At 41.8% G+C, this 12128-nt stretch overlaps 1 protein-coding gene across 1 annotated transcript; it reads right to left on the minus strand.

Moving 5' to 3' along the window:
- Nucleotides 1-596: 596 nt before the first annotated feature.
- LOC136679185 (NADH dehydrogenase [ubiquinone] flavoprotein 2, mitochondrial-like) lies at nt 597-10424 on the minus strand. The gene is made up of 8 exons (XM_066657562.1): nt 10266-10424; nt 9315-9377; nt 8019-8081; nt 6944-7060; nt 6311-6479; nt 4162-4271; nt 1169-1245; nt 597-806 (listed from the first exon to the last, which is right to left on the minus strand). Exons 1-8 carry the CDS (start codon nt 10305-10307, stop codon nt 713-715), a joined length of 735 nt encoding a protein of 244 aa, XP_066513659.1. The 5' UTR covers nt 10308-10424; the 3' UTR covers nt 597-712.
- Nucleotides 10425-12128: the final 1704 nt, after the last annotated feature.

The following is a 12128-nucleotide window of genomic DNA, read 5'->3' on the forward strand; positions in this document are numbered from 1 at the left end:
GAGAACACACCACACTCCTCACAGACAGTCACCCGGAGGAAACCCACTCAGACACAGAGAACACACCACACTCCTCACAGACAGTCACCCGGAGCGGGAATCGAACCCACAACCTCCAGGCCCGCGGAGCTGTGTGACTGCGACACTAACCTGCTGCGCCACCGTGCCACCATTATTCCAATGTATTCGACTGAAAGAATTAATTATTAAAATAGAGGCCATTTTTAAGACTCAATACTAATTTTCTGTATTGACGTCTTATGTTAACCATATTAAGAGGTTGTAATCACAGATGATAATTTTGCAAAGATCTTACAGGGTCATTTTTGCACCAGTCATAACTGATCTATAAGGATATGAACGGTACACAAACTTTACAAATGTTTAGAAACTAAACAGTAATATTTATAGTTTTTCATGAGGTGACTTTTAATGCCTCTCTATTTAGTTTAATTTCCGTGCTACTGAAATGACAGACTGAATAAAATACTGTCAGATTTCTAACAGCAATTATTGCCCGTTGCGCAGCAAGATTTGCACACACTTTGCCCACACACCTAGACATGCAAACAATCTGTAAAATAGAAAGAACCGCACTGCTCTTTCAGGTACAATTAACATTTTATTTACACTCACAAACAACTGTGATACTTGAAAGAACTCAAGTTAAGTTAGGTGAGGGCCTGGGGTACAGTTGATCTCTCGAAGGTAATTATAAGTCAGCCCTGACCCCAAAACCAGGCCCAGGAGGAGGTTCAGTCAGAGATGTCAGTCCTCCCGCGGGCTCACAGGAGAAACGGCCGCTCCTGTGAAAGAAAAAAGAGCGAGAAAACGAAATGAATGTGATGATGAACTACAGTGTAACACACCTAGATTAATACAGTCCCAATTTCTACATGTTACACCCCCCCCCCCCACACACACACACACACAGTCTCTTACAGAACGTTAGCTTCTTAAACAGTAATCGCTTGAAAACACATGAATCTTATAAATTTACCTACAAAATATTAATAAAACAATGATTCGTTACTTTACACAATTAAGCATCCTCTCTCCACCTCACCCCAGTAGTTCACAACGGAAAGTATTACACAAAACAAAAGTAATCATCGTTATAGTTATTACTCAACAGCTAGAAGTCTACTGGAGGGAAAGGCCTTCTTACCTGGGTCCAGGTGGGGGGACTTTCCCTGCCTTCAGCTCATCGAGGATGTGCTCTACGTCCGAAGGTTTTAGATCCTCCTGTGATGCACAGAACAGGAAAGAAGTCACTCAGAGATGAAACACACTGCTTAAAGACATTATCACACTTGAGGGGCGACTGTTTTGAGCTATGATCACTCTCTGAACACTTTGAAACAGGACCACTCTAGTTACTTGGAATAGCAACAAACCCTGGTGAAGTCCCACCAAGGCGTATACTTGTGTAAGTGTGACCATAAATGTGATTAAATATGACTCGCTGACCAGAACTCGCTGCTCTTGGCTTAAAACCAGCTGTAGGTACAAACTGTTCTTTGCCTTGATCCTGAACAAGTCTCTTTGGAAATATCAAACTTTAAAACACATTTGCTCCAGTTGTGGTGGAGTAATATAGGGGCACAGGCAGGTCTTCACCTTGCCAGATTACATAGAAATTGTGCAAACATGGAAGGAAGGTAACTGAAAATTGTGGTGAAGTCTTTGGTGAGGTTTTCAGATAAGTAGCAAACACTAACTCCTACCAACAACCTAGAAGCAGAGTTGATAATTAACTGTAGGAGTGGAACCGGCAAACCCATTTTTAGCTGCTTGAGTCTCAGCTAGTGACTTACTTTCCTTTTAACTGTATGAGCTCACGATTAATTGCATCATTGATCAAGCAGGTCATTTTCGTCACTCTGTAACATATGGGGGGTTTACCCTAGAAGTTGATCACTTCTCTGAGTCATTACTCCATACAACTAAGGCCATTTAATAAACCCATACCAAGTTGTTCTGATTATCATCTATACGTTTCCTTTAAACATACAAAATAACCCCTCTGTTCTTGTAAAAAATACCTAATTAACTTTACATAAAGACATCATATATCAAAGCATATCTTGCACGTTTAACTAGCATCACTCACAAATGCCTTTTTCAGTAACACAGACTTGTTTATTGGGTTTTTACCCAATTCATACTGAAAAAGACTATACACTGGTAAAAACTCCCTCTGCTCCCATCAGATGCCTAAAGGACAAAATTAACTCTACTATTATTATAATTTATAAATATAAAAGTGCCCCTAACTATTTAAGGTGGAATTCCGTAGTTCCACCTTAAGCCCCAGTTCTCTGGGTCCCCAAGGCAGTTTATTTACCCAGGCTTGGGGTCCCCTAGGACGGGTAAGTTTCACAAGGTCCCCAGGCTTCATTGAAACCCTTTGTCTGTGTTGATTACAGCCAGGAAAATGTGTAGCATGGCAAACACTTGCATGAAAGTTTAACTTCAAGGCTGGCTGTCCATAAAAACATTAAACTTTTTAATGACAAACATTGGAACTGAACTGAGATTCTTCATGCGCACAAAGACAGCTCAGTGTTTAGTGGGGGAATAGTTCTAAAATATGACAAGGTTGAAAAGTAGGACATAACTAGAGTGACCAGACATCCTCTTTTACCCGAACATGTCCTCTTTTTTAGACTTAAAAAATGTCCGGGCGGAATTTCACAAACGTCCGGGATTTTGTTTTTCTAGAGCTTACATAGAACTTCGAGAAGTTTCGTTCACAAACTAGTCCCGCCCTCCTCTACTCCGATTGGTTCGCTGATTGGACGGTCTGACTGTAGAGCTACCGTTATTGGTCGATAACCTTCTCTGTATACATTTAATTGGTCAGTCTGCACGTCAGTAGTCCTTGTTTACGTCAGGCAAAGCTCATGTACCCACCCTCATCTCGAGCAGCTATGCCGAAACGGAAATGTATGTTCTCGGATGAATTAAAAAATAAATTCCCATGTCTTGTGTAGCAAATAAAGGTGTAAAGGACCTAAGAGCACACAGGTTCAGCTAAACATACAACGGCAGTGAGGGGCGAGACACCCCCCCCCCCATACCTGGTCACCCTAGACATAACAGCACACAGTTTGTCATTTAAAAGGATCGGGCATCGTTAGCAACTGTTAGTTTTAAGGATTTAATTTAGTGTCATGTGATGCCATTATTCCACTTTAAACAGTATATATCTCATATATGACCTTAGATGCACCCAACGGCAAGAAAGAGCAACAAACCAAACAAATGAGAGCGTGACTGTCTTTAACAAGGTCTTGTGTCAATACATCAAACAGTAACAGTAAAAAAAAAGACTTGGGTATAAAGGGATACTGTAGATTAATATTTAATATTTAATAAAAATAAGAGTAATACAATCTTGACCTATTTTAAGGAATGTAGTGGTAATTTAATAATGTCGTCCTACAACACTTTTGCTGGTGCATTTTGTGCATTACAAAGTGTTCTCAAAGCTTAACAACAAAAACCATAATGCCTACTGCCTATTGTGGAATTGTCAAATAATGTATATACAGGAGGTCCTCGGGTTACGTCAGTCCCGAGTTACGATGTTTCGTGGTTACGACACATCTCCCATTTACTGTATAAAGCCTTGTTTCGACGTAAGTGGTTTTGCGTCGTAAACGTCGTAACGTGAACTTCGTGTTTGGTGTGCGCGGCGGAAGAATACACGGTTCCACGGCTCGGGACTGAGGAGGATAGGTGTTAGGATAGGATAAGTGCTTACAGTATGTTATTTACGTACAGCATGTACGTATGTTCCGACTTACACCGAAAATGTATGATGTGACATAGAAACGGATCAACGCCGTAAGTCAAGGACCCCCTGTATTTGGATGTCTCTGTTAGCATTGGTTTAATGCAAAAAAAGAAAACACGGCAGGGTAGAACTGATTACTGCTGCTAATTTAGTCAAACCGTATATAACGTACCGTACGTTATTAACAAAATAAATTATTGTCCATTCCTTTTGCCAATTTTGTGAGACACCAGGCAATAATATGTCAATTCCATTATATCTTTTCTACTTTGCAAGGGCAGTGGAAGAGCCTCTCAGAGGTGATTTTAAACCAAGTTTTCCTATCATTGAGATGCTTTAAAGTCTAAAGCTGTACTTACATAATAGTTGTCATTGATTTGGACCATCGGCGCATTCACGCAAGCTCCGAGACATTCCACCTCTGCTAGCGTGAATAACTTGTCTGGTGTTGTCTCACCGACTTTGATACCTAGGGAAGAGTAGAGAAAGTGAAGAGTTTCTGCTCAGCCAACAGAAATGCAGCACTCACTCGTGTGTTGTCAGCTGTGTGTGTATCAGTTTACCTTCATTCACATAACAAGGCGTTTCATTTTAATCAGATACAAACTGAATGTCTGATTAAGTTGGGGTATAGTCCGTGGTTAATATCCTAGCTTAATACGAGCTGAAATCTGATCCACAGTCTGCTAGGAGTATATGATCCCTTACCAGTGCATCTGATATTTGTAAGGAGCACCGCAGGAATACTATTGGTGCTGTCATAAAACTGCTTAAAAATGTGTTACTTTTCACGGTTTAAAACATGAAAAAAATGCACACACAGAACGACAAGGTGGCGCAGCAGGAAGTGTCGCAGTCACACAGCTCCCAGTCCCGCTCCTGGTGACTGTGAGGAGTGTGGTGTGTTCTCCCTCTGTCTGCGTGGGTTTCCTCCGGGTGACGGTCTGTGAGGGGTTTGGTGTGTTCTCGCCGTGTCCGCGTGGGTTTCCTCCGGGTGACTGTCTGTGAGGAGTGTGGTGTGTTCTCTCTGTGTCTGCGTGGGTTCCCTCCGGGTGACTGTCTGTGAGGAGTGTGGTGTGTTCTCCCTGTGTCTGCGTGGGTTCCCTCCGGGTGACTGTCTGTGAGGAGTGTGGTGTGTTCTCCCTGTGTCCGCGTGGGTTTCCTCCGGGTGACTGTCTGTGAGGAGTGTGGTGTGTTCTCCCTGTGTCCGCGTGGGTTTCCTCCGGGTGACTGTCTGTGAGGAGTGTGGTGTGTTCTCCCTGTGTCCGCGTGGGTTTCCTCCGGGTGACTGTCTGTGAGGAGTGTGGTGTGTTCTCCCTGTGTCTGCGTGGGTTTCCTCCGGGTGACTGTCTGTGAGGAGTGTGGTGTGTTCTCCCTGTGTCTGCGTGGGTTTCCTCCGGGTGACTGTCTGTGAGGTGTGTGGTGTGTTCTCCCCGTGTCGGCGTGGGTTTCCTCCCATGGTCTAAAAACACGTTGGTAGGTGGATTGGTGACTCAAAAGTCTCCATAGGCGTGAGCGTGTGAATGAATGTGTGTGTGAGTGTGTGTGGCCCTATGAAGGACTGGCACCCCCTCCAGGGTGTGTTCCTGCCTTGCACCCAATGATTCTGGGTAGGCTCCAGACCCACCGTGACCCTGAACTGAATCAGCAGTTACAGACAATGAATGAATGAATGAAAGAAAGAAAATATGCACACAATACAAAGCAGATATTATTATAAAATGGCCTAAAAATGTTCCTATTAGAGTGGTTTATTATATGAGCTTATACACCATTAATTTTAAAAATAATTATCATTTGTTAGCTCTCCAGTCTAAATGCAGGTTGGAAACTGCTCTAATCTGTTTAGGAAGCCCCACAACAGCTTTAAAAAAAGAAGGGGGGGTGGTCTTGGTCCAATAGGCCTTCTCTCTCTGTTCACAACAGAGAAAAGACATCTAAAGTTGTTTAAACAACAAAGAAGCCTCCAAATTTTGAAAAGCACAAACCAAGATGAGGATGTTGCTCTCTTGAAAGTAAACACAGACTGAAAATGATACAAAACTAAACAACTTGAGTTACAAATATCTGTCCTGAAATCCAGGAGGAGTTCCTACCCTCCCTAAAATTTACAAAGTGCTGTTTCTGCAGTGCTGAGCCCAGAGTAACAATGACAGGGGTAATATTCTCCCTATTACATGTCACGGAAGCATCACAATGATTTTGAAACTGTTAGTTGTAAGGGAAAAATACTACCGAGGAACAAAGTACAGTAGTTAAGGATCCTGTTCTGCTATGATTCATCTGTGATTTTTTGAGAAGGCTTGATTTATCCATTTATGAATAATCAGTTCCATCAGGTTGTTAGCCCACGAGCTGCAGCCTGAAGTGTATTTGCCTATTGTGCCCTTTACTTCTGAACTAATTCAGTTAAACAACTAGGACAGAGTGGTTAATACTGAACCCAGCTAGTTTTGAGAATCTCTGTTCTTGCTTTCAGGATGCAGTGCTGGTGTACTGTTCACTCACCTAGTTTGTTCTGGATGACCTGCATGATACTGTCTGAGTCGCACAGCATGCATGGCGTTGTTGTGCACACCTGTATGTGGTACTTCCCCATCGGCTGGCGGTTAAACATGGTGTAGAACGTGGCTACCTCATACACTCTCATTGGGGGGATCTCCAGGATCTCTGCTACCTGGAGAAATGGTCACATTCTGAGTTGGAAATGAAGCAAATGCATATTTCCAAGAAATTGTGTAACCATCAGAGACCAAATTCCTATTAGGGAAAATAACCTCATATGAACTAAAACACAATTAATAGCCCACACCAATAACTCTTCTGGAGCTTGTTCCAGTGTTGGCCCTGCTGCAGGAGATGGCACATTCAATCCCAGTTATGCCAAAGAAAAACACAGCCAAGAGTCCAATAGAACATGGATGTCTATAAGGTGACATTAAATTAATATTTCACACTGTCCAATGACATGTTGGCAGAAACTTGAAAATGTGAGATGGCTGACTACTAATGTCTAAGTGTAAGCATGATCTAGTCTTTACACTCCCAGCTTGGTAGCATTAGCATTAGGTTGGTGATTGGGAGTAAAACACACAGACACACAATAGCGAGAGATACCAGATACCACTCATGGATCCTTACTTTGTTCATTGCTGAGATGGGGAGCCAGCCATGTTGCCTCTGTGCCAGATCCAGCACTGGGATGGTAGCAGCCTGCTTGTGGCCTTCAGGATAGTTATTTATTATGGCTTCAACCCTCTGTAAATATAAACACAAAATTATATGTCAGAAAACTGACAAGTGACTCCAGCTAATTACTCCCAAGATATTTCATTTAGTCATCAATTGGGCCTCAGGTGTGACAACACTATGGCTAAAGCATTTTAGAAATACAGTGGAACCTCTACTAACGAACTTTCCAAGATACAAACCGGGCTTTTGAATATTTTTTGCCTCCACCAACGAACCACGACTCTAGAAACGAACCCGAGCCTCCGCTGAGCCAGCGGCTGGAAATGGCCACTGACCCCAATAGGCGAGTCTCCCAGCGCCCAGACTTGAGTGAGCTTTTAAGATTAGCACATTGTAGTTTTAACAATTTAGCATTAGTGTAAATAGCAGACATCGAAATTCGTGCTAAGTTAAACCGTATCTACGCTTCGTCTCCCCACATTCACCGCCTACTCTCCGTTATTCCACCCACCCCCCCACCTCCCGTCATACAGCCAGTGCCTGTGTTACTCCTCCAGCCAGTCGTCACGTCTTCAAGGTAGCGATGTGTAACCACTTAAAACTTTATTATTTCTTTTTTATTACTGTTACCACTGTATTTCTCTTTTATTTTTAGTAACGCTACATGTATTTTTTTACTAATTTGAGAGCGTTGTAAACATATATCAGTGCAAAAAGGGTGACTCTCGGGGCGGGGGCTGGAACACATTAATTGCTTTTCCATTATTTTAAATGGGGAAAATTGACTCGAGAAACGAACTTTTCTTCTTACGAACCGCCACGGAACGGATCAAGTTCGTAGGTAGAGGTTCCACTGTATACTGATTTACTACTGGTAAATAAAAACTGAATTTATATTTAGATTCATCTTATTTGAGTTACTGCTCAACCACTCTATGATTCTCTATGATACATATAGTCACAAAAGGAGCCAGCCAAATGGAAGAAAAATTATTTCTTCCAAACGATCAAAACATTCTCTCACCTTCAAATTCTCAGCAGTGAATTCAAATGGAGTTTCTGGATTGTTCTCTGGTGTATCTCTGTGCTACGGAGCGACAAACAATAAATGAGAAAAATCAGATCATATTTCAGAAGCATCACATAATCATTCAGATTCAGGCGAAAAATATAGAGAAATAAGAAGGGGGTCCATGACCTGAGGGCTGCCAGAGTCCTGTGAATAAGCCCTAACAGTCCTAAAAGTTACACATAGCTTATATATTCATCAAATGTGCATTTTAGGCAAGTGATTACTCCACTGCTCACTGCGTTTTTTTCCCTAGGGAAATTAATAGTAACAATGCTTTAGTTATTTAACAATTACTACTATTAATATTTTAGTAACTAAACAATTAGAACTATTATTTGTTTAGTTATTACATGTTTACACACTGTCAAGCAACAGCAGGATGTTTTTTTCAGGATCTGAACAAATTATTTATCATCAACTCCAAATATTCTGCCTCCAATGTTGTGTTCTGCTGCTGTAAACTGTATTCATTATGCACCTCTGCAATAAAGGATTTCATTAATCTTCAACATCTGTTGTTTAATGTTTTCAGATCTCCTAATAAACCAACAGATAAACACTTGTTGAAATGCCCACACAGCACATGAATGTAATTTAACTCTGATGATGCTGCCACTTTCTGAGTTCAATCACAGATACACGGCCAGCATGGAGCAGAAAGGTCAGTAGGGTCATTAACAACATGCATTACCTTCTTATTCATGTAAAATCACTACTGCAGATTCATGAGAAGGTAAGTCAAGTAATTATATCAGTTCTGATCAACTCTGTGACAAACTGTTTACTGGTTCTCATCTCATCAGGTTGGAACTATCTGTTTTTGGATCCTACAGGCAACAGGTAACATGGAAAATGTTGCCAAACCCTTTATAAATGTATGTTTCTGACCAAATTTGAACTGTAACTTACGACCTTACTCCAGGCCGAGCTGCAGGACTGATCAACAGTTACTGAACAGGTTCAGATATGTTGTATGCTCCTCACAGGCCTGTAATACTAGAACGTTTTCCTCAATAAATACAGAGTATAATGTATTAGTCTCGTTTGTTTATCTGTTTTCAGGAAAATCTAATGTTTTTCTGTCAGATTTAGTGCAGAAAGGGATTACAAACCTTCAAGCATCACTTTAACCATTTAAATATCTGATTAAATTTAAAAGAAACTAAGACTACACATAGTTTAACCAAGAAAATCAGAAACGGCTGTAAGGACCCAGCTTTAAAATATGAAGAAATAAAATGTTCCTACCACAAAGACTCCTCCAGCTCCAGCTCGGGCAGCCGACCGGTGCAGGCTCCTGACCTGCCTGCCCTGAAAACATCAAACACAGATCACATTCATTTCCAGTAACTGTGTTGTCCTTAAAAAAAGGTTTTTCCCCCTACAGTCTCCAGCCACTTTCTTATAAAAATTGCTGGTGTAAACCAACTATAGAATGCTGATGAACAATTTGGGTTTTCCATCCTATAGCTCTTCAGCGGTCTGTACTCTTCACAGATCTGTACTTGGCCTGATAGTTTTAGGGGCAATAGTAAGTATAAATGTGAGTAATCGACCTATAAGACAGTCAAAGAAATTACAGTCTTTGGCAGCTGGTGGGTGCCCTCTGATCCAAAGAGACTGGCCTCTACAGAGAACACATTTCATCACAGATTATGCCTAATTATTGATTTTTTGAATAATGCTAATGTACAAATCTATGCTTTACACATACATATAAATTATGTACTACCTTTTTCAGAAAACTGCACTTTTAAAGGTTTACCTCGTACCTCCTAATTCAACAAGACGTTGACAAGGACGTCAAGTGCATTTTTTTAAATATCTGGAACTGGCTGTTGGTATGATTTCTCCACTTTCTTCTGCTGTGCAGTTAATCAGGTTTACAGCAGAACAGAAGCTAAAGATACTGGGCCTACCGCGCTCTTATTACTAACCCCGTTATCTGCCATACAAGTATAACATCTGACAGACAAGTATAAAAACACCACAGGGTGAAAGCAGAAGTAAAAACAAGCTGCAGGGAGCTCAGGTTTGTTCGCGGTGAAGCTGCAGCTAGTTCGTTAGCTCGCTGGTTCTCTCTTGCCCTTGTCAGAAGTCATGAATATAAAACTCTGCCTCCTCTCACAGTTACCTCAGTTTAACACTCTACTGCACCTGAAATGACACCGCTAAAGCCCAAACCCTGCAACAACTCACCGTGTGAGAGAGCGCCGAGCGGAGAGCTGAGGATAAAAACATGTCAAACAGAGTCAGAGTCGGTCACAATGGCGGACATCAACACCACAGCGAATCGACTCATCGGGTCCGATTTGTTAGGTCTGATTACGCCTTCAGCTCAGCGGGTTGGATGGGGACAGTCCACATAATCAAGCACAGATATTTTATTAACGGTCCAAAGGGAAACCCCACCGATTTTAAAAAATCTTTCACAGAATGTTTTTACGGTACACTGTTTATTCTCAAGAAGCACATCGCCTCTGAATAAATCTTTTGGATAAACCAAGACAGGGCAGGAATCTTAAACTTTGCAAACAATAGTTATACATTACTATATTGTATATGCTACACAGTTCAGTGCCCTGGATCTGTGAGGAGTTTGGTGTGTTCACCCCGTGTCTGCGTGGGTTTCCACCAGGTGTTATCAGGTATCCTGATCAGGATGTGACGTTTTTACGGAAGATGAATGAATGAATGAGTGAATGAACGACAGTGCTCCTGATTCTGATTACTGTGTTATAGTATGCAAAAGTTTGGAGCAGTCAAATAGCATTTTTCCTGCAGCAAATTCTACATTACTTCTATTTATTAGCTGAACTTTACATATTACTTCCAGTATTTTGTGGAACTATATAATCAGTGTATAATTAATTCATTATCTGTAACCGCTTATCCAGTTCAAGATCGAGGTGGGTCCAGAGCCTACCTGGAATCATTGGGCACAAGGCAGGAATACCTCCTGGAGGGGGCGCCAGTCCTTCACAGGGCAACACACACACTCACACATATGGACACTTTTGAGTCGCTAATCCACCTACCAACGTCTTTTCGGACTGTGGGAGGAAACCGGAGCACCCAGAGGAAACCCATGCAGACACAGGGAGAACACACCACACTCCTCACAGACAGTCACCCAGAGTGGGAATCGAACCCACAACCTCCAGGTCCCTGTGGTCCCCAACTGTGTGACTGCGACATTACCTGCTGCGCCACCGTACAGCCCATCAGAATATATATATAGAATATAATGTTTAATTACATACATTTCTAGTTATTTTCTAGATAATCTTTCTAGATTATTAGAAAAGCAACTAGACGTGTCACCACTGAATATAACAAATAACAAATCAGTCTTGCTTTTCTAATTCCAGCAACCAGCAGTAACAAGGCTTTAACAATGCGTTGGGACCGTAGTATTAAGGACACTTCCCATTTATTTCTATATGTTGTATGTATGTATATTTCTGAGGTACTTTCCCAGTGAACAATTAGCCGTTGATTCAACGTTGAAATAACGTAATGACTGCCGTCTAATCAACGTTCTCTTAAGGTTGAAAATGAAAGTTGAAAAGACGTCCAAACACAGACATTGAAAAGACGACTATTAGACGTATTGTGGACGTCCATTGACGTTATTAATTGGTCCCGAAATAAATTACTTGTATAAAACGCGTTTCGGACGTCCACTGACGTTATCGATTGGTCACCACTTAACTAACTTATTAAGATGGATTTTGGACGTCCATTGACGTTTAAAATATGTCCTTGACGGACAGACTACTTTTAGACCTATTTTGAACGTCCAGGGACGTTCCTTGTTTACTGGGTTGTGTACAGTCCGCTGCCGAGTGTCTGTGTTCGGGCTGGCCCTCTGTAATGGGATCAGCAGGAGAGAGGCTGGCCAGCCAATCAGAAAGTAGGAGTGCCTCACGGAGCACTTTGATTGGCTGCGACGCCGCTGACCAGACAGAGGGAATAAGGAGGAATAGGGATTAGAGGGCGGGGCTTACACAATAAACTGCTTCATAGCTGAAGTGCAGGACACTGCTCTACTGTCAATGC

This window comes from Hoplias malabaricus, chromosome Y (genome assembly GCF_029633855.1).
Source record: "Hoplias malabaricus isolate fHopMal1 chromosome Y, fHopMal1.hap1, whole genome shotgun sequence".
Taxonomy (NCBI): Eukaryota; Metazoa; Chordata; class Actinopteri; order Characiformes; family Erythrinidae; genus Hoplias; species Hoplias malabaricus.